Source organism: Palaemon carinicauda, chromosome 12 (genome assembly GCF_036898095.1).
Source record: "Palaemon carinicauda isolate YSFRI2023 chromosome 12, ASM3689809v2, whole genome shotgun sequence".
Classification (NCBI taxonomy): domain Eukaryota; kingdom Metazoa; phylum Arthropoda; class Malacostraca; order Decapoda; family Palaemonidae; genus Palaemon; species Palaemon carinicauda.
Genome location: NC_090736.1, coordinates 4,658,127 through 4,681,926, shown reverse-complemented (window position 1 = coordinate 4,681,926; position 23,800 = coordinate 4,658,127). Strand labels below are relative to the sequence as shown.

General features: G+C 41.9%; 1 protein-coding gene across 1 annotated transcript in view; it reads right to left on the bottom strand.

Annotated features, from left to right (window-relative positions):
- The window catches only part of LOC137651177 (XK-related protein 6-like), a 77,133-nt gene that overhangs the window by 13,165 nt on the left and 40,168 nt on the right, over positions 1-23,800 (bottom strand). Inside the window, exons 3-7 of the mRNA XM_068384323.1 lie at positions 20,459-20,560; positions 11,985-12,202; positions 10,850-11,005; positions 5,984-6,140; positions 1,971-2,134 (exon numbers count right to left, since the gene is read on the bottom strand). Coding sequence (XP_068240424.1) covers positions 1,971-2,134; positions 5,984-6,140; positions 10,850-11,005; positions 11,985-12,202; positions 20,459-20,560 — 797 coding nt within the window. The remainder of the gene's footprint in view (positions 1-1,970; positions 2,135-5,983; positions 6,141-10,849; positions 11,006-11,984; positions 12,203-20,458; positions 20,561-23,800) is intronic.

Here is a 23,800-nt window from a genome sequence, read left to right as displayed (position 1 = left end):
AAGAGGTATCGGACTAGGTGAACAACTGGCACGAACAGACGAACCCTCGAACGCAACACTGTAACACTTTGCGCATATCACTTTATCACTTTTGATTTTCTGTTTGCACTTATTTCACTGAACTCGAAACTTTAAGTGATTGTACCTGAAACACGCAATCCTATCCTTCATTAAAAGGTAGTAATTGCGAAAACAGTTTTACAATGTAACAGAAAAACATAATGAAAGATAAAGAATTCAGTGGCTGGAAAAGAGACTAAACACTAGATCAAATAAACTACGTTTAAAATCTCTCACCGCATAAAGCCTGGGAACAAGAATAAAACTCTAGAAACGTTTTACCTTCTTCCCCTATAACGACTAGGGAGAAGAGTAAAAAAAAACGAGAACAACGTTTCCCGCTTGAACGAAACGTTTATTCTCCTCTCTCCCCCTCCGTCTCTATCTCTCTCTCTCTCTCACTTGACTTAGAACCTGAGAGATGAGCCCAATTATATATATTTAAAACATATTATTTGTTAAAGGAAAAAAACTGAAAGGTTTCCCAAATAAAAAGTTCCTTTATTAGAATTAAAACCATTTAAGCTAAGAAAGAATGAACGAAACGCTAGAATCGGTTTACTCTTACTGCAACGTGAAACCGTGAAATACTCTCTCTCTATCGTAACGGTAGAGCGCATGTTGAACGTTCTGAACGTCAACAACTGCGGAGACTAAACTAAACGTTAGTTCATCTTTGAAAACAGTACGAGACTATCAAAGAAATTCTTTCAAAAACATTAAAATAGCATAAATTCTTAAAAGGAAATACGATATGACGGGCTCAATGTTAATTAACTTCGGTTCCAAGTAAGGACCGCCTACTATTAGGAAAGGTCGCATATAAACAGTTTATAATAAATGGAAAGTTAATCGAAGAGGCCTATAAATGGCGGAGAGATATAAAATAAATCTATAACTTTGTTAAGCAAAATTACCAAAAACCTAAACACACTTCCGTCTAAGGGAAGGGTCGGCCATTTAAAAGTGAAAGAGAGTCTATACTCTCTTCGTCACCAACACTTCCGTCTAAGGGAAGGGTCGGCCATTAAAAAGTGAAAGAGAGTCCATACTCTCTTCGTCACCATAATTAAATCTATCCAAAACGAGTTCAAGTTTTGAAATGAAGAAAAAACCCCTGCACAGCGAAAGCTCAAAACTGGAATAGTGTACTTCACCAAAAAGTTGTGAAAACAAATCCAGTTAGGGACGGCGTATTAGTAGGTCTTGCCGGTGGCACGACAGAGGAAAAATTGAGTTCTTGTTGACAAGAAGTACTTGAGTACCTGCTCACAGATGGCGCTGTTGTGTACACCCCCACCTGTATAGCGATCGCTGGCGTATCCCGACCTTAGATTTCTGTCGGGCAACAGAGTTGACAGCTACATGATCATCGGGTAAGATTAATATTGAAAAATATATACTCAAGTATTTAGAATTATTTTGAAGTAGCATTTTAAGATTTTATGAAGTAAAAGGATTCATGGTTTTTTTTTTTTTTTTTTTTTTTTTTTGCAATAACCCCCTCTCTCTATCTCTTTGTCTCCCTAGGACAGGAAAGACAATATTTCTTTGGTATATCATGTCGTCTTGGGTTCTCTGTCCCATCCTTTACAGGAAAGTTCTTTGGGACCTCACAGCAGCTAACCCCAAACACGATGAAAGATGAATAAAAAAAAAAAAATATGATACCTTAAAAGACGAAAATACAACTGTTTTACTATCACAAGGAACATGTGAGTTGATATACAGCAAAAGCCAATTGGAAATAATAGAATGCTTTAGTACCTAGAGCTGTCGTGCATTTTAATACACACTTTCAAATGTACCTTGAAGAAGTGTGTATTAAAATATATAAAAGCACCAGGTACTAAATTACTTTAATTATTTCCTTCTGGCTTTTGCTGTATACTTCAACTGTTTAAACTTACCTGGAATATAGTACCAAAGATTCGGGTTTGCGTAAATCAGCCACAATGTGATCATAATAATGTTCTCAAATTCACAGATGATGTAATAAGCTATGTATTTATTCTTTGTGGGCTCCTCCTTTTCATTGATAAAGCTGAAGATATACACGGCAGCTAATACAAAACTGAAAATACAAAATGAGAAAAGTTAAAATCCCTAGCATATTTAAAATACTAATTCAGATAATTTACTAAAACAACAATGCAAATATCCTGCACTCAAATGTGGATTAAACAGTCAACTTTCAATCTGGGAAATACTAGAAAAAATGCCAATAAACTTATAAAATACCAAAATCAAACCATTGTTCTCTAGTCTTGGGTAGTGCCATAGTCTCTGTACCATGAAAGTTCCACTGTCTTGGTTAGAGTTCTCTTACTTGAGGGTACACTTTGGCACACTATTCTCTTCCTATTGTTATTTTGAAGTTTTTACAGATTATATATGAAAAATCTATTTTAATATTATTGTTCTTAAACTTCTTTTGCAGTTTATTTCCTTATTTCCTTTCCTTATTGGGCTATTTTCCCTGTTGGAGCCCTTGGGCTTATGGTATCCTGCTTTTCCAACTAGGGTTGTAGCTTTGCAAGTGATAATAATAATAATAATAATAATAATAATAATAATAATAATAATAATAATAATAATAATAATATTGATATGTAATTCTGCAAAAGTATCTGCTCAGCATGGCAAACTACAAATGTATTTAATCCTCACTCCCAAGGTCCAGAGACTTTAACTATATTAACTAATGTAACTGTATGGAAATTGTGCAAGCATATAAGATTTCCTAACTTCCCCTCTCCATGTTAGCACTCATTTCTAACTATACTGTACTACTCTTTAACTCAACTTCATCCATCTACACCTTTTCAAAGTTCATAAAAAGGAATATTCATTCATAATGCTCTAAAAATAATAATAAAATAGCACATGATGAACGTCTGTAATATTGTAACGTGTAAAGATCCAAACAGACTTGAGGAGCCATTGTAAAGGTCAAAACTCTGACCAAAAATAAAAAAAAATTAAGAGTAATTTGTATTTTTCCTAGCCATAAAAACTCGAGTCCTTTAATTAGGGAGATTACTTCAGCGTGAGCTGGAATCAGTCACTGAAATTGATAATGGGCAGTTATCTCATTGTAGAGGGTGCGGAGAGAAAAGCCCCAACCGGCCAGTCAGCTCATCACTCAATTTTGATACTTTGGCCCAAAACTTACAGGAATGGTTTGAGGAGGGAAGTTATATTTAAGTTTGTACGGCTAGGAAAAATACAAAATACTTTTAAAAAATTTCATTTGTTCCTATGAGACATACAAACCCTCATCCTATTATTAGGGTGACTCACTTTTTGGAGGGTTGGAAGTCCCCTTGAAACCCAAACTCAAAGGTTCTGTGGAGAAGTGAAGCGGGGATCTTATCACCCACTATCTGTTCACCATTAAGATGATAAACTGATAGGCCGCGAGTCATACAAAGAATTGTACTATACCATGCAAAATGATATCCTACCCTTAATGGGGATGTCAGTAAGAATCAAGTACCAAGTATATGAATAATGGGTAGGCATTAAATTCACCATCAACCCAGCTTGCAAGAGGGATTCTTTGGTTACAAAGAATGATGCTCTGAAGTGCTCACTCAGGACCTCGACTAGGATAGCAGATTGGAATACCACTTGGCGTGTGGCCCTCTAGGAGTCACCAGAGTTATCCTGATTCCTGGAATAATCATCACTCTTGATTACCGGCCAGATCAATCTGAAAGGGGAAAGGTGTACATGTCTAGGTGACCCCATGGGTGTTAGAAGGCATCTTTGAACACCGCCCATGGATCTGGAACAGGGGAGCAGAAGATGGGGAGCTTCCTGTTTAACCACATGAGAAACATGTTGATCCTTGAAGAACTACACAAAGCAAGAAGCCTTTCCTACAACCTGTCCCTGTCAGCCGAGTGTGTTCGCTAGTATATTCCTCTTGCCTTGAATGAACAGTTGGATCCAGGAGCCTGATACACCTCGAGCCAAAGTGGACCATGTCATACCCTTACTTCATGGCAAGTAACCAAACAGATAGTGTACAGAGAGATGGCAGAGGTGGTAGGTGGAACTAAACACAGGAAATAGCCAGACAATACAATAAGGGTATGGCTGGGTGCACTTCTTCAGAGCTAGGTACACCACGATATCCTGTGTCCAACTGTACCTTACTGAAAACTCTGCAGTGTGAAATGACCCATAGATATGCATCCGCTTGGTCAACTCAGAGTGGTGTGAGAATGTGCTTCTCTGCTTATCACCATAAGCCACTATGGTGATGATGTCACTCATCAGCCCTACCGAGCGCCTCCTCAAACGTTCTTGCAATTCTTGCAAGCGTCTGAAGGCTGCTTGCAAGCCTATGAAGGCTTCTTGCATCTCAACGACGTTAATGTGCAGATGCCTCATCTCCTCCTCGGACCTAACCCCTGAGGTGACAAGGTTACCCAGGTGTGCTCCCCACCTCTCCTTCGATGCATTCGAGAACAGATGCAAATCCGGAGGCGAGAAGTCGAGTGGTACTCCTTTAGTAAGATTGTTCTTGTCGAGCCACCAGCTCAGATCATCCCAGAGCTCCTATGACATCGGCACAGGATGGAACAGGGGATCCCTGTTGGTTACCCAGTGATCCTTCAGACACCACTGGAGTGATCTCTGGTGGAATGGCCCATGGGGAACGAGCTTCTCGGAGGACAGTTTATTCTTTGCATCTCCCTTTTATTTCAGCAATAGGGCACTTTCCCTACTGATTATTATTATCATTATCATTATTACTATTATCATTACTTGCTAAGCTACAACCCTTGTTGGAAAAGCAGAATGCTATAAGCGCAAGGGCTCCAACAGGGAAAATAGCTGAGTGAGGAAAGGAAATAAGGAAAAACAAGAAGTTTAAGAATGATAACATTAAAATAAATCTTTAACATACAAACTATTTAAACTTGACAATAACAAAAGGATAAAAACTTCAAAATAACAAGAGAGAGAGAAAAAAGATAGAATAGTGTGGCCGAGTGTACCCTAAGGCAAGAGATATCTAACCCAAGACAGTGGAAGATATCTTGCATTTGTTGTATTTTGATTTTATAACTAGGGTTGCAGCTTGAGTAGTAATAATCGCAAGTGATAAATTATGCCATGTCATGTAAAACTAGGGGTAACCTTAATGACAACGGTTTCTTCCATCTGCCACAGGTTATTTTTAAATCTATCTGGTCTTTGCTTAACCTATGTAATAGGTATAATAAAAAATATATTAGATTTGCAGCTTATATTAACATGCATTCAATATAGATAAAATATCAATAAGTGTTATAATAGTAGCAGAACTTTCATCAATCCAAGTTAACTTTTTATAGGGACATAAAATCATGCAATTTGTGCTAATACACTTTACTTGAAACATAAATGATCAAACTTTCATTAGACTGATACGTGAAAAATTACATCAACAGAATCTCAATTAATGAAAGGACTCTAAAAAACACACACACACAAAAATGGACATTTAACCCATTTACCCCCAGGCTATTTGGAACTTTCCAACCCTTAACCACCAGGGGTTATTTTTTTTTCAAGCCCATTTTGCAGTATATTTTTTTTTAAATTGCTCTAACAGCCTTAAAATTTGTCATAGAGAGGTCTGGATGGTCTCATTCTCTTGCAAAATGCCTGAAGTTTCTCTAAAAAATACAAAAAATATGCAAAATAAATGTAAATAACAGTTTTTTGCAAGGACGTAATGGTACGTCCATGGTGGTAAAGGGATGAGTTTTGTGAAACGTACCAGTACGTCCTTTGGGGGTAAAAGGGTTAATATCAATAGCTGACACTACCAACACAGAACAGAATCTTTTCGTAAGGTCTCCATGTAAAGAGTAAATAATTAACCTCACCAAAGTGCATAAATGTACAGGTAAAAAGCACATACCTCAGGGTTACTTCTCCAAGCTTATGGGAACAAGCATGAGCCAGTGACCGACGAGCCATCAACCAGACGACCATGAGGAACCAGTGAGCAAAGCATACAACAAAGAGCCACATTCGAAATTTTGATGCAAACAATACCATTGCAACCACTCTTGCCCCTGGAAAAGCAAAACATTTCTATTATCTACTTAAAGCCAATCTTGAACATTCTACTTTTGAACAATAACATTATGTTTTAAAGAAATATAAAATAATATCTAAATATTTAAAATATCAACATGACTAGGAACTACATACTGTGACAATTAGCTGGAAATTATGCTGATTGTAATAGAAACTTCATTTCTTATACTTAAAACAAAAGGGTGCCAAGGAAGTTTAGATGTCCTTGTTTTAAATATTCTCTTAACTTTGACAAAGAACTGACTGATCGCAAATTACTGAAATATGAAGATACACTAATAAGGTTTGATTCTGAGGAAGAAAAGTAATACACAATTTTGGGGATTAAGAAGCAGTGTTGTTAACACGGAATTTGCTATAAAGACTAGAAGAGGGAATCAAGTACTATGCGATATACCAAAGGAATATTCTCTCTCTTGCCCAAGGGCCAGTGCATCAATGTGCACAACATGGACTTGGTGTGCATAAGGGAAACACAAGGTTCAGGCGCCATTGAAGAAGTTCCATATTCTCCAATACTGAATACAAACGTTCAAATCTGAACGGACACAGGAACGTACAAAAGGATGGCAGATCATGAATTGGGCAGTGAAGAGGCTCCTCCACTTTCTGTGAAATAATTCCTATTGTCAGAAAGCAAGGGCGGGACAGTGTAACCTTTCTCTGGTGAACAGATGTGGTTGTGTGGTCGACCCACCTCAGTGTCGAGAAGACCCGAGTAAGGAAATCAGTCACTAATCAGCTCCGCACAGTCCACAAGACTGATACTCATCGATGGTATGTCCTTCGAAGGTACCCAAGTACTTCAAAAAGAACAAGATTATAGAAGTACTCAACCATCCAGGTAAAAGGTTAAGGATGGCACTCCTGCTCCTCAATCAATTGGTCAGTACAGTGATTAGCCCATTTGAGACCGATTAACTGGGTCCAACGGATGATACTATAAGCCCAGCATTGTCGATCGAGGCCTTGGGTAATTCTGTACCATAAAGTACTGGATATGGGACCTTTTATCAACACATAATGAAACAGCGATGCTATCACACCAGGTTCCTGATCACTAACCACCCCAAAAGTTCCAATTGATGCGTGAGCTCTGTATTGGCATGAGGAGGTACTGTAGTGTAAACGATAACCCTATCTGGAAATTGGTCCGAGTTAGACTGTACACCTGCAATTGATTAAACAGCAGTAGCTGTAACACCAACGTAGCTAAGTGACCCTGAATATATCAGTCGACAGCCGAGTCCCATGCCACAGGGTAGGAAACAATCATTCATATAGTGATGAGAATGAGAAAGGTGGGCGCTTACGCAACAAACCTCTACTGGCCTACGGTGCTCATATTCGGTCCAGGGAGGAACACTCACCTGCTCACGAAGCAACAGCAGTAACTGTAACACTAGCTCGCACTCGCTTGACTGACACTAAAGGTACCAATTAGCGGGTGAGTATGTCACTTCCTTCCAATGGAGGAGAGGGATCACTGCAAGTCCCAAGGAACTTTCAACAAAAGGACTTCCCACGCAACCATCTTCTTCGTTGTCTTCTTCTCAAGGAAGCAATGTACGACAGTCTGACTAAAGGAACGAAGGAGGGTGAAGAGATTTGTAGAGAAGGAAGAGGGTGAACTTCCCTTCCCCTTGCCAACTGTTCTTCCTTGCTGTCACAGAGGAGTCATGGTCTAGGGCAGTAGTTCAATAAACTATCTGAGGTGGCATATAGTCATTTTTTTTCCACTGTGCCTTGGACCAGTAATATTTCTTATTAATATTAATTCATACTGAAAACAATATATACCTGTATAATAAACATAAAAACACTACATTTTTTTTACCTTATATTTATTCTATAACCAAATATTGAAATTATATAAGCACTTTATTATCTCTGTCCCAAGCCTTGCATATAAAATATGTAGATGTATGTGTTTTTACAGTGAGATCAATGGCCTTTTTAAGAGTATTTTCTATAAATTGCTGTGCGAGATCAATCGACTCTCTTATAGGTGAAGTGTCTTAAGTCTGATACGTGACATGTCTTAAGTCGTATGGTAACAGTATATTTCCATCGTAGTGGAGATTTCCACAAATCTAGTAGTTTCAGCATATTTACAGTACAACATAACATTACTTGCTCAGAAGGAGTAGCAGTAGCACTCGAGCACTCACAAAGAACAATATGGTACTCGTCTGAAGAGTATCTCGTTGTGCAAAGTGTATTCACGAACCTTTGGTAATAAAGTGAAAAAAACATAGGTTCCGATGTTTCATTACCCGTCAACATGGGAGATCTCAATCATTACTAAAGTGAAAGGTGAACCTGCCTTTGCAAGTTTATCCAGTCATGGTTCAATTGAAGAAAGTGGCACATGCAATAGAGAATGAATGTCAATATTATTTCTGTCTTTTTTCTTAATGATGCTTATGGACGTGCAAAAATCAGTCTTGCAGAGGTATGCAGAAGGAAATGGGAGATTTTTCAATACAAATTTCACTAAGCTTAGGATATTCTGTTTTCACTTAAGTCCAAAATGAACCTAAGGATGCGGGTCGACAACAACCCAACACGTGAAGGTGCCACAAGGGCGCCCGCCGTGGCCAGGGTATGAATGCATGATGCTAGGTGTACAGTACTAGCCATGATACAACACACTTGTACTCATAAATAAGGGAAGCAGAGCTATTGACAATGATAATAGAAAAGACACAAAGTACTGTACTAAGCACTATAAGGGAATCAAGTGTGGATACTGTATAATAGTCATTATCATAGAAGAGAGGAGGGGATGCCTCCTCTTACCACAATGACCAGATGATAAGTGACATAAGCCATTCAGCAGCACATAGCACTGCCATGCAGTGGGGTTGCTTAGCAACCTATTAAGATTCAATCGAACTCTTTTTGTCTTTTGATTATCCAATCGTAGAGAACAAGACTAAGAGTAACCCACTTAAATTACTCAGAATTTTATATCCACAAAGGGATAACTAAGAATTCATATTTCAACATTAGGAACTGTCTTTATTACTATTATTATTATTATTGTTATTTTAGTAATTCTAGCAACAATATTAATAATAATTTAAATACTAACCTTAAACAACTCTAAAATACCAAGGTTTGTAATCGACATGAATACATGCATAAATCAAACTGTATTGATATAGAGGAACAGAATGAAATCAAAAGATACAGAAGGTCACAAACTTACAGACATTCGGAGATACAAACAAAACCAACTGAAAATAACAAAGATAGGATGAAGAAATATTGTAATGAAACAATATCATATCATTTAAAACAGTAACCAAAATGACATTTATAACCCTTATACCCCTTGGCTATTTGGAACTTTCCAACCCTTAACCCCCCGCCGTTTTTCTTAGGCACATTTTGCAATATACATTTTTTAAATTGCTGTAACAGCCTTAATTTTTGTCATAGGGAGGTCAGGTTGGTCTCATTCTTTTGGAAAATGCCTGAAGTTTCTCATAAAGTTATTAAAAATATGCAAAAATAAATGTGAATAGCAGTTTTTTGCAAGGACGTACCAGTACGTCCATGGGGGTAAAGGGATGAGTGATGAGTTTTGTGAAATGTACCAGTATGTCCATTGGGGGTAAAAGGGATAATAACAAGATATTTATTTCATATGAGACCCAACTATTTATTGACTTTTGTGGCTGGAAATCATAGGCATGGCATTCAGATTGGGCTTAACCTTATCCAATATTTAACGAAATCAGTAGAAATTCAAAGTTCAAACTAGGAGCAAATGATTTTATGTTGAACAGGCAACCATAAATCTTTTTTTAGTTTACTTATGAAATATCTGTTTTAATGTTGTTAATGTTTTTAAAATATTTGAATCTAATAGTTCATTACTTCTTATATTGTTTATTTCCTTATTTCCTTTCCTCACTGGGCTATTTCTCGCTGTTGGGAGCCCTTGGGCTTATAGCATCTTGCTTTTCCAACTAGGGGTTGTACCTTAGCTAATAATGCATGTTGCATAAGATTTTTCATAACTCTGACCATCCTTTACGTTCAGATCGCCCTGGACAATTCTATCCTTTTCGTAATACTAGGCAGGCAGTTAATTCTAATAGCCAGGCCTTCTCCATCATAAGGCTCAATACTGCAGAGTATTCTAAAGGCTATATTCCAGCTGTTACCAAGTTGTGGAATGATCTTCCTAATTGGGTAGTTGAATCAGTAGAACTTCAAAAGTTCAAAGTTGGAGCAAATGTTTTTATGTTGACCAGGCTGACATGAGTCTTTTTATTTATATATCTGCTTTTGACGTTGTTAATAGTTTATATAGGACATATCTGTTATGATGCTGTTAATGTTTTTAGAATGATATATTGTTAATTTATTCTCATCATTTATTTATTTCCTTATTTCCTTTCCTCACTGGGCTATTTCTTCCTGTTGGAGCCCTTGGGCTTATAGCATCTTGCTTTTCCAACTAGGGGTTGTACCTTAGCTAATAATAATAATAATAATAATAATAATAATAATAATAATACAAAAAACTTCTTGGAACCAGTTAAGTTTGTAAGATGATGACCTTCCATATGATAAACCTACAATAAATCATGGAAATCTGACTTTAGTATAGCATTAGTATAAACAATTCCAATGAAAAGAATTTGTGATGAAGAAAATGATTCCTTACCAATACTGAATACATGCCAAAGAAGCAGGACAACCGATCCCTTCAAGTTGATGTTATTTTTGTCGAGACACGTGAACCGGCTTCCTCGCGCATGAGACGTCACTCCCCACGCTAAGCTAACCAGCGATGTAATACAGCCGATGCAAAGGACATACACTGCAAGAGTAAAGTTATGAAAGAAATGGGTTGGCTATTCATTGCTGCATAATTCTACCGAGTGTACCATACATTGATGTAATTTTATTTGTATTTTATGGCAGTACACTACAGCGCAGATATAATATAAATATAAATCTGATGTAATTCATTTTTGTATTTCATTGCAGTACACTACAATATAACTCAGATATACTATAAATATAAATCTGATGTAACTTTTTTTGTATATCATTGCAGTACACTACAATATAACACAGATATACTATAAATACAAAGCTGAAAAGAATAAATATTGTAGTTTTCCCAGTTTTACTTTTATATCTCTCTCATTAATTGTTTGTAAAAAGCAGACAAGATTTGGTAGATATACGTTGCAGAGAGAGAGAGAGAGAAGAGAGAGAGAGAGAGAGAGAGAGAGAGAGAGAGAGAGAGAGAGAGAGAGAGAGAGAGAGAGAGAGAGAGAGAGAGAAATGATTTAGTTCATTCGAAAAATAAGTTCTGGTAATTGTTTTTTTTTTTATATAAAATAGGCTGTTCACACTTACATGACAAATACTGTACAGAATGCCAATAAATGAAAATAATGAGAGTAAGCTTACTTTTACTTGTGAAAGCAATGGATAATAATATGAAATATATCATATAACTAAGACATGAAAATAATATAAATCTTCTAAGAGCTTCTGCTGTTAGGCAAACACATTCATAATACACAAAATAAAACAAACACTTATTATACGAGAAGTAAATGATCCGACAGTCTGAAGAGCAACAATGAATATGTCCATACTCTTTATGGCCAAAGAGTATTGTACGGTACTTTTGTTTCAAGGGAACAAATATATAATATAGGTACTGTATATCACACTGTACTGTATTACGAAAATGTATATCAATAAAATAATATACAGTATTTACAGATCAAAACCATCTGAACATTGCATAACAAAATATAACATTCCTGAGACTAACTTACCCCAATTAGATCCATATTCAGATTTTCGCACAAGAGACAGGATATACAGTTGTAACACAACCTGAGGGGCTGCCTCCATGAAGCACTCAAAGAGACGTAAGAGGATGCAGTCTCCGTCTTCATACAACATCCATGTATAATACTTCCTTTGACGCTTCTTGTCACCCTCTTTCCAAAACTTGCGGCTCATGATTCCATAGTAGAGAGAGTCAACATACCTAAGTGATAAAGACAAGGCCATTACCAGACTACAGAAATTGTTCTTAAAACACTTCTAAGGCATCCCCTTTGGAACTTAAAGCTTATTTTACATATATATTGCTGTTATCAAAGATAGAATGAGCTTACAACAATAGATATTGTACTACTGTAATACACTGTACAACCATTCATACTTCTAAACAAGGTCTTTACTGTTTCATGTACAGGGGAAAGGTTTTGTTCTCAATTACTATGATTAATTTTCTATCATTTAACACTATCTCAGCATTTAAAAGGTCGATGTGTGTAATACTAAGTATGCAGTTAATTCCAATAGTCAGGCTTTCTCCATCATGAGGCTCAATACTACACAGTACTACAGAAGTTTTATTCCAGCTGTGACCTAGTTATAGAATGGTCTTCATAGTCGGGTAGTTAAATCGGTGGAACTTGAAAAGTTCAAACTCGCAGCAAAATTTTTACGCGGAGCAGACTTACATAAGTCCTTTTATAGTTTATATATCAAATATCTGTTTTAATAATGTTAATGTTTTTAAAATATTTTATCTTAATTTTTCATTACTTCTTATCTCGTTTATTTATATCCTTATTTCCTTTCCTCACTGGGCTATTTTCCCTGTTAGAGCCCTTGGGCTTATAGCACCTTGCTTTTCCAACTAGGGTTGTAGCTTAGCTAATAATAATAATAATAATAATAATAATAATAATAATAATAATAATAATAATAATAATAATAATGTTTCTGACAGGATACCAATTGCCATTTTTTTGTAACAATGTTTCGAACAGACAATATTGATGATGGTGACAAAATTAATGAAATAAAAACAATTCTCATATATATCAAGTACAGTGTCTGGAGTTTTCCTCCAGAACAAAGTTTGCACAACAGTCATTCATGCTTGAGAGGTTGTGACCGGCCTCCATCTTCCAGACGTCGCTTCTACAAGTGTCGACTGAAGAAGCCTATAGAGCTGTTACTTCCCTGTGTTCAGTAACAGTTTTCTCTTAAGGGACTGGAGCTTGAGTGATTAATTTATAATTATTATTATTATTATTATTATTATTATTATTATTATTATTATTATTAGCTAAGTTACAACCATAGTTGAAAAATGTTATTTTTATTAATAAAATAAATTTTTGAATATACTTACCCGATAATCATGTAGCTGTCAACTCCGTTGCCCGACAGAATTCTATGGAGGGATACGCCAGCTATCACAATACTAGAAGGGGGTGTACTTACCAGCGCCACCTGTGGCCAGGTACTCAATCATTTGTTGTTGACACCTCCTCAATTATTCCTCGGTCCACTGGTTCTCTCTGGGGAGGAAAGGGAGGGTCGATTAAATCATGATTATCGGGTAAGTATATTCAAAAATTTATTTTATTAATAAAAATAACATTTTTCAATATTAAACTTACCCGATAATCATGTAGCTGATTCACACCCAGGGAGGTGGGTGAAAACCAGTGTACATGATTAAAGGATAGCTAAGTATCCCAAATTTCATATAACAGTTATCTCAAATAACAATGAAATAATAAGTACCTGGTAAGGAAGTCGAATAGAACCGTTACTCTGCCTTTTATTTAAAGTTCGTCTTCCTTACTGAGCGCAGCGTTCCTCTTGGAGGCTGAATCAACCCAAAGGTGCCAAAGTACAAGGGGTTGCAACCCTACTAAAGGACCTCTACCAAACCTTTAACCCAGGCGCTTCTCAAGAATGAATAGACCACCCGCCAAATCCAAGGATGCGGAAGGCTTCTTAGCCTACCGTAACAACCATAAAAACAACAATAAAAGTATTCAAGAGAAAGGTTAAAAAGGTTATGGGATTATGGGAATGTAGTGGCTGAGCCCTCACCTACTACTGCACTCGCTGCTACGAATGGTCCCAGGGTGTAGCAGTTCTCGTAAAGAGACTGGACATCTTTCAGATAAAATGATGCAAACACTGACTTGCTCCTCCAATAGGTTGCATCCATAATGCTCTGCAGAGAACGGTTTTTATTAAAGGCCAACGAAGTAGCTACAGCTCTTACTTCGTGGGTCCTTACCTTCAGCAATGCAAGGTCTTCCTCCTTTAAGTGAGAATGTGCTTCTCTGATCAGAAGCCTTATATAGTACGAAAGCCCATTCTTGGACATGGGTCTCGAGGGTTTCTTGATGGCACACCATAAGGCTTCTGACTGTCCTCGAATAGGTTTAGACCTCTTCAGATAATATTTGAGAGCTCTGACAGGGCAAAGAACTCTCTCTAGTTCGTTACCTACCATGTTGGAGAGGCTAGGTATTTCGAACGATCTAGGCCAAGGACGTGAAGGAAGCTCGTTCTTTGCTAGGAATCCAAGCTGAAAAGAACATGTAGCTGATTCGGTTGAGAAACCAATGTTCTTGCTGAAGGCATGAACCTCACTGACTCTCTTAGCTGTTGCAAGGCAAACGAGAAAAGCAGTCTTGAGGGTAAGATCCTTGAAGGAAGCTGACTGGAGAGGTTCGAACCTAGATGTCATAAGGAACCTTAAGACTACGTCCAGATTCCAGCCTGGAGTGGAAAGACGACGTTCTTTAGACGTCTCAAAAGACTTGAGAATGTCTTGAAGGTCCTTGTTGGAAGACAGGTCCAAACCCCTGTGGCGGAGGACTGAGGCCAACATGCTCCTATACCCTTTAATCGTAGATGTTGAAAGGGATCTCTCATTCCTAAGATGAAGAAGGAAGTCAGCTATTTGGATCACAGAGGTATTGGTAGAGGATATTGAATTGGCTCTACACCAGCTTCGGAAGACCTCCCACTTAGACTGGTAGACTCTACGAGTGGAAATTCTTCTAGCTCTGGCAATCGCACTGGCTGCCTCCTTCGAAAAGCCTCTAGCTCTAGCGAATCTTTCGACAGTCTGAAGGCAGTCAGTCGAAGAGCGTGGAGGTTTGGGTGCAACCTGTCTACGTGTGGTTGACGTAGAAGGTCCACTCTTAGAGGTAGAGTCCTGGGGAAGTCGACTAGCCATTGAAGTACCTCTGTGTACCATTCTCTTGCAGGCCAAAGGGGAGCAACCAGCGTCAGCCGTGTCCCTTCGTGCGAGACGAATTTCTGCAGAACTTTGTTTATAATCTTGAACGGAGGGAATGCGTACAGGTCGAGATGGGACCAGTTCAGAAGAAAAGCATCTACATGAACCGCTGCAGGGTCTGGAACAGGGGAACAATAAAGCGGAAGTCTCTTGGTGATGGAGGTGGCAAACAGGTCTATGGTAGGTTGACCCCACAACGTCCAAAGTCTGTTGCACACACTCTTGTGGAGGGTCCATTCCGTGGGAATGACCTGATTCCTTCTGCTGAGGCGATCCGCTGAAACATTCATATCGCCCTGGATGAACCTCGTGACCAGTGTGAGGTTTAGACCTCTTGACCAAATGAGGAGGTCCCTTGCGATCTCGTAAAGGCTCCTCGAATGGGTCCCTCCTTGCTTGGAGATGTAAGCCAAGGCTGTGGTGTTGTCTGAATTCACCTCCACCACTTTGCCTAGCAGGAGGGACTTGAAGTTCAACAGGGCAAGATGGACTGCTAACAGTTCCTTGCAGTTGATGTGGAGTAATCCTTGTTCCTTGTTCCATACTCCTGAGCATTCCCGTCCGTCCAAGGTCGCACCCCAGCCCGAGTCCGATGCATCCGAGAAGAGATGAAGATGGGGGGTCTGGATGGCCAATGATAGACCCTCCTTGAGAAGAAGATTGTGCTTCCACCACCGGAGAGTGGTCTTCATCTCTTGGTTGATAGGGATAGAGACTGCTTCTAGAGTCGAGCCCTTGTCCCAATGAGCTGCAAGATGGAATTGAAGAGGGCGGAGGTGGAGTCTCCCTAGCTCGACAAACAGGGCCAGAGATGAGAGGGTCCCTGTGAGACTCATCCACTGTCTCACTGAGCAATTGCTCCTCTTCAGCATGCTCATGATGCACTGTAGGGCTTGGTTTATCCTGGGGGCCGATGGAAAAGCCCGAAAATCCCGACTCTGAATCTCCATTCCCAGGTACACAATGGATTGGGAGGGAATGAGTTGAGATTTCTCTATATTGACTAATAGACCTAGGTCTCTGATTAGATCTAAAGTCCAAGAGAGGTTCTCCAGACAACGACGACTCGTGGAGGCTCTCAATAGCCAGTCGTCTAGGTAGAGGGAGGCTCTGATGTTCGATAAGTGCAGGAATTTCGCTACATTCCTCATCAGATGAGTAAAGACCATAGGAGCTGTGCTTAGGCCAAAACACAGGGCTTGGAACTGATAGACAACCTTTCCGAAAACGAATCTCAGGAAAGGTTGGGAGTCTGGATGAATGGGAACGTGAAAGTATGCATCTTTCAAGTCCAATGAGACCATCCAGTCCTCCTGTCTGACCGCTGCTAAGACCGACTTGGTCGTCTCCATTGTGAACGTCTGCTTGGTGACATACTCGTTGAGAGAGCTGACGTCCAGCACCGGTCTCCAACCTCCTGTCTTTTTGGCCACAAGAAAGAGACGGTTGTAGAAGCCCGGGGATTGATGGTCCCGGACTATAACCACTGCCTTCTTCTGCACAAGTAGCGACACCTCCTGTTGCAATGCTAGCCTCTTGTCCTCTTCTTTGTAGTTGGGAGAGAGGTTGATGGGCGATGTGGTCAGAGGCAGTTTGAGGCAGAATGGAATCCTGTAACCGTACCTCAGCCAACTGACAGACTGTGCGTCTGCACCTCTCTTCTCCCAGGCTTGCCAGAAGATCTTGAGCCTGGCTCCTACTGTTGTCTGGAGAATCTGAGAGTCAGTGCTTTCCCTTAGATGTCCTGGGTCCTTTCCTAGACTTGCCCCTGTGAGAGTCTGGACGGGAGCTTCCTCGGCTGGGGGCTCTACCACGAAAGGGCGGTATGAACCTAGTGGCCGGGGTATCAGCCACTGGAGAGCGATAAGTCTTGGGGACAGAGGTGGTAACCTTAGACTTACGAGCCGATGAGGCTACAAGATCGTGCGTGTCCTTCTGTATCAGGGCAGCCGACAAGTCCTTAACTAGCTCCTCGGGAAAGAGGAACTTTGAGAGTGGAGCAAAAAGGAGCTGTGACCGCTGGCACGGTGTAATGCTGGCTGAGAGGAAGGTACACAGTTGTTCCCTTTTCTTCAACACCCCTGATACAAATAACGACGCTAGCTCACCCGATCCATCCCTGATAGCCTTATCCATGCAGGACATAATTAACATGGCAGAGTCTTTGTCCGCAGGAGAAGTTTTCTTGCTGAGGGCTCCCAGGCACCAGTCGAGAAAGTTGAACATTTCGAAAGCTCTGAACAACCCTTTCAGAAGATGATCCAGGTCTGAGAAGGTCCAACAAACCTTCGAGCGTCTCATCGCAGTCCTCCTAGGCGAGTCCACCAGACTTGAGAAGTCAGCCTGGGCAGAGGCAGGAACTCCCAAGCCTGGTGCTTCCCCTGTGGCATACCAAACGCAACCTTTCGATGCGAGCTTCGTTGGAGGGAACATGAAGGAAGTCTTGCCCAGGTGTTGTTTAGACTGAAGCCACTCCCCTAAGGTCCTTAAGGCCCTCTTGGAGGATCTAGCTAGGACAAGCTTAGTATAGCTCGACTTAGCTTGTTGCACGCCTAGCGAAAACTCAGATGGAGGGGAGCGGGGAACAGCAGAGACGAAGTGGTCAGGGTAAAGCTCCCTGAGTAGAGCCAAGACCTTTCTAAAATCAACAGACAATGGAGAAAGCTTAGACTCCTCCACGTCTGATGAGGGATCAAGATGTGCCTCCTCATCATCCGACACTTCATCAGCAGAAGGTAGCGAAGCAAAAGGACCAGAATGCTGAACCGCAGAGTCAGAACGGGTAGGAACAACAACAGAGGTTTCCTCAACTTGAGGGAAAACCTGAGGTTCAGACTGCATAGGCTGAACAACAGTCGGAGCAGAAGGCAGGTGCAAGGGTGAAGGAGGTTGACTCCTAGCAAGAGTTGCACCCAAGGATTGCACCAGCTGAGCGGAGGACGGAGGCGGAGTAGTCCGTTCCTGTTCCTGAGAGATGAGTGGAGCATGAGAAGGTTGAGGCTGCGCAGAACAAGGTAAAGTTCTAGCAAGCTGAGGCTCCTGAGGCGCAAGTGCATGGTGTAGATGAGCTTGCCTAGATGAGGGTTGAACTCGGTGCAGCGCTGGTTGAGCAGACAGACTCACGGAGGGGAGAGGTTGTTGTACCCCAACCGAGAGTTGCACCACTGGTGGAGCAGCAAGGGGAGGAGGAGGAAGAGTGTAACTCTCCTGATCCCAAAGCAAGGGTTGCCTTAAAGAAGGCTGAGGCTGAACAACACTGTGAACAGCAAACTCCGAAAGTGGTTCAACATCGTACGCCTGGCAGATGGTGCTGCGACCAGGCGGAGCAGGTGCAGGCTGGGCGAGCACAGGCGGAGCAGGTGCAGGCTGGGCGAGCACAGGTGCAGCGAGAACAGGTGGAGGGAGTGCAGGAGGTGCAACACTCTCAGCCCGACACTCACGCATCAAGTCCGAAAGCTGAACTTGCATGGACTGAAGCAGGGTCCACTTGGGGTCGGCAGAAACGATAACAGACTGAGGTAAAGTCACAGTCGGGGTCTGTAAAGGCAGAACCTTACTCCTCTTGGGCGGAGTACAGTCGACCGATGACAGAGGCGAGTCGGAGCTGAGCCAATGACTACAACCTGGCTGAGCACTCGCTGACTGAACTCTTCGTTTAAGCGGTCTCGAGACCTGAGACCAACGTTTCTTCCCTGCATGAAGATCAGCGGACGAGAAGACGGGCTCAATCGTCTGCAGGTGGGAGTGACGGTCTAAGGAAGACACGCCCGCAACCACCGAGGATAATTCTGTGCGCCTAACAAGGCCTGTCGAACCCTTAAGCCCTTCGACATTGCTTCTCCCCTGGGCATGGGAGCTTGCAAGAGGTCCCGGACTGGGAGGACGACTGGCTCGCACAGAAAAATCCTCACGCACCACACTGGCACCACTAGCACTTGGCACTGCACAGACACTAGCACTCGTCACAGCACTGGCACTATTTCCACCCACTGCACTCTTGACCTTCAGTTCTTTAACCTCGGCCATCAGAGACTTATGGTCACTTACCACTGATTCTACTTTATCTCCTAAAGCCTGAATAGCACGCAAAACAGTTGACATATCAGGCGGAGGGCACACAGTAGGTTCGGGGGTAGCCACTACAGGGGTAGGAAAAGGTAGGGGATCATGAGGTGAGGAAAACATAGAAGAGTGAGAAGAACTTCTCCTAACTCTAGTTCTCTCTAACTTGGATGAATATTTTAAAAGACGTACAAAATCCAATTCCGAAAGTCCGGCGCACTCCTCACACCGATTTTCTAATAGACAGGGCCTGTCCCTACAGTCAGAACAAGCGGTGTGAGGATCTACCGAGACCTTCGGAATACGCCTATTGCAAGACCTACATCGTCTATGGGAGGGAGCTTGCGAAACGTCAGACATCTTGTTTCAAAGAGTAAGTCAAAGGGTGATCCAAAAACAAGCAAAAATTCATTAACCGTTAATCAGAGTTTATATAAAAGCTAACTAGCTAATATAAAAAGGATTCCAGTATGCGACAGCCGTTAATCTAAGAGAATACTTCACCAAATATCCATGAATAAACTCGAAGACCATGAGCGTATCCCAGAACGTCTAGCCGGAAGCACGACAGAGGAATAATTGAGGAGGTGTCAACAACAAATGATTGAGTACCTGGCCACAGGTGGCGCTGGTAAGTACACCCCCTTCTAGTATTGTGATAGCTGGCGTATCCCTCCATAGAATTCTGTCGGGCAACGGAGTTGACAGCTACATGATTATCGGGTAAGTTTAATATTGAAAAAGTAGGATGCTATATGCCCAAGGGCTCCAACAGGGAAAAATAGCCCAGTGAGGAAAAGAAACATGGAAATAAACAAACTACAATAGAAATAATGAACAATTAAAATAAAATATTGTAAGAACAGTAACAAAATCAAAATTGATCTTTCATTCATAAAACTATAAAACTTAAAAAAACAAGAGGAAGATAAATAAGATAGAATAGTGAACCTAAGTGAACCCTCAAGCAAGCTTGGACTTTCAATTAAGAGGAATTGAAGTGAGCTGAGGCAGATCTTGGAAATAGTAAGTCAAATACCAGTGATAAGTTGAGGGACAGCTACAATACAATGCAAACAAATGTAATCAGTGAACAACCAGGTAATTGCTTACCTGAGAATGGGTCCATGTTGCAGAAGCAGTAGCACTACTCGAATAATCCAACGTGTTACGGAAGCCTTTGGAACATCAGGGTTGTTATGATCTTTTATATACCTGCAATGCGAGAAATTTCTTACGTTTTACTCATAAGCAAAGTACTGTATAAACAAAATCACTTCTTTCCTAATATGATTAGAAGATTATTATACTCTATAAAAAACAAACCTATTTTCCATATCATAAATAGAAGCATACCAATGTGAAAACAAAAAAATGTTTTAAAATAACAAATTTTTAACGTAATACCCTGTATGTATTTTTCCTAACCATACAATACTTATAGAAGGTAACAGTGCAAGCTGAAATATCAAAAATTTTAAGTAATTTGTATTTTTCCTAACAATACTTACCTCGAACTACTTTCTTAGGAGTATCTGGGATCTCCTCCCAACCGACCAGAGTTTTGTGTAGTTTACCCCTAGTCCCGTTTTCTATGAGGGGTAACCTCAGGTGGAGTGGAACATGCCCTAAGGCTATCCCCCAGGTCAGAGAGCATGCTTGCTCAGGTCTCGATCTCCAGCAAGTTCTTGATAGTTTAGGTATCTATGAAGTCCAGCAAGGCACTCGGGGTAGGATGGGCGGGCCATTACCCGAAAGTAGTTCGAGGTAAGTATTGTTAGGAAAAATACAAATTACTTAAAATTTGTGATTTGTTCCAACACAGAATACTTACCTCGAACTACTTTCTTAGGAGATTTATACCTTAGGAGGTGGGAGTGTCCTTCAGGACCTAGAGACCGTGACGAGAATAGAAGAGGAACCTAGGTAGGAGATTAGGTTCTGCTGACCTCAAAAAAAACACGAGAACAAGGGAAAACTACGCAAAAAACCATCTTAGTGTCTATATAACTCACTTCTGCAAGAATCCTATGAGACATGTCCTTCCAATGATAGTGTATCCCATGGCAGTTTCAGGGGGCTACCCGAGCCATTTCCGGTAAGGGAATAGGGGAAGGAAGAACAAGGGCTCAGGAAGGAACCTGTGTCTCTTGGACTCGCTACCTGCAGTTACCACTGGGGCTACGCCCTTAAACCATTTGGAGCGTGGAAATGACGGGACCGCGCGAGAAACCGCCCAGGGACTTTCTCGAGTAGTCCTTCAAGCAGTGAGCCGTAAAGGTCGACTGGTTAGACCAAGTACCTGCCCGCAGGCTTTGGCCCACTGCCATGTTCTTCTCAAATGCCAAAGAAGCATTTAGACTCCTAATGCTGTGGGGTCTGGGCTTTCTTGGAAAGGGGACCCCTGCACTACTATAGGGCCTGACGATCACTTGCCTTATCCAGAAGAAGAAAGTGTTCTTGGAAGCTGGCTCCTTCACAGTCCCGAGGAAAATGAACAGACTCTTGATCTCGGGATGAAGTCTAGCTGTCCTTTCTAAATACTGCCATACTGCAAATCCCTCGGGTTGTCTGAGCGAGGGATAGCTGGCGCTGGGAACAATTCCATTTTGGGGTCCCAAACAACTGGATTCTGAGTCTTGGCTACGAAGGAGGGTAAGAATCTGAAAGTAGAATCTCGCCAACCCTTCGAGTGTGAGATCTCGTACGACAGGCCAGGAATCTCACCTACTCTTTGCTGATGCCAGAGCTAAACGAAAGACTGCCTTGAGGATGAGCTCCTTGTCTAGAATGTCTTTTAGAAGCTCGAAGGGAGGTTCCAAAAGCAACTTCAAGTACCCTAGCCACAACCCCCTGGGGCACTCAAACGGCTTGACGGAAAAATGACTGCTCGAAGCTCCTGAAGAGCGTCGAGATCTACCTGGAGGAACCCAGGCCTATGTCCTTCAGGAGGAAGACTTGGGATGGACATGCCCATTTCGTCCCTGAGATAGACCAGGAAATCTGCTAGCTCGTGAATGGAGGCCCCTAATGGCCTGATGTTCTTCGAGGAGCACCCCTTAGAAAAGGTAGCCCACTACGCCAGGGACACCTCGACTGACGAACGCTTCAGGTACCCTGTCATCCTTGATGCTGGCCTCGACGGAAATCCTTCCTTTTCAGGAGACGCTCGATAACCTCCACACGTGAAGGAGGGACCAAGGGTTTTCGTGGAACCTCTGGAAGTGAGGCTGCCGGAGAAGGTCTGGTCTGTCTGGAAGTGTCCCAGATCCGCGAACCACTCCCTCTCTGGCCACCAGGGCGCTACCAAAGTCACCCACTGGCTGGCCGTCCGTCTCATTGGAAGGCATCCTCGAACGCTGCCGCTGGATCTGGCACAGGAAAACAGAACACGGGGAGCTGTGCGTTTAGTCTTGTGGAGAAGAGGTCGAACACCGGCGAGCCCCACTTCAGGGAGAGGGTTTTGACCACTTCTGGGTGTAGGGACCACTTGGGCCCTACCACTCGACCCTTCCAGTTGAGGCCACCGGCCAAGACGTTCCTCTTCCCCGGAGAGAACCTGGCTGAAAAATTTAATTTGTTCCACTTCAGCCCATCCTAGGAACTCCATCGTGAGATTGCACCGTTCCTTCGACTTAGTCCTCCTTGCTCTTTCACGTAGGCCACCACCGTGGCGTTGTCGCACCCCGGATACCCGGAGCTTCCCTGGGGTAAATGGACGATCCTCATCTCCAGCACGTATGTGTGCAGGTTCGTCTCCTCGACTTCCCATTTACCTTTTGCCATTTTGTCGAGAAGATGAGCACCCCATCTCTCCTTGGATACGCCAGTGAACAGGAGCATCTCCGGAGGGTCGGCAGAAAAGGGCATTCCCTTGAGGGTGTTCGTTCCAATTGCTACCACCCCAGGACCTCCTTCATCTCTGGGGACACCAGGACTATCTAGCGCGGGGAGTCCTCTCAGTCTTTGCCAGACCTTGGCTCTCCTGGGTTGGCCCGACAGGAAGGGCCAGAGTATCTGTTTCAGGGTGTCCAGTTTCTCCGCGGAGGGGAAGGCCCTCGCCATCCGGGAGTCTAGAACCAACCCTAGGTAGGTCATCCTGGTGGAGGAAATCAGCCGGGACTTATCCAGGTTGATGATGATACTTAAGACGTTGTAGAACTGCAGGAGCTTCTCGTCTTGCTCCCTCGGTACTTCCTCTGGGACTGAAAGCAACAGCCAGTCACCTAAGTACCGAATCTGGCGGACGTCCTGTTCGTACGCCCAGCCTGAAACTGTTGAGAAGACCTTCGTGAAGCCCTGAGGACTGTCGACAGTCTGAAGCATAGGGTTTTGAACTGCCATGTTTTGGTACTCCAATTTACCCTTAGGAACCTCCTGTTGGAGGGATGAACAGGGACCTGGAAGTAGACGGCTTTGAGGCCTATGGACCTCAGCCGTCCTCCTCCTTCAAGG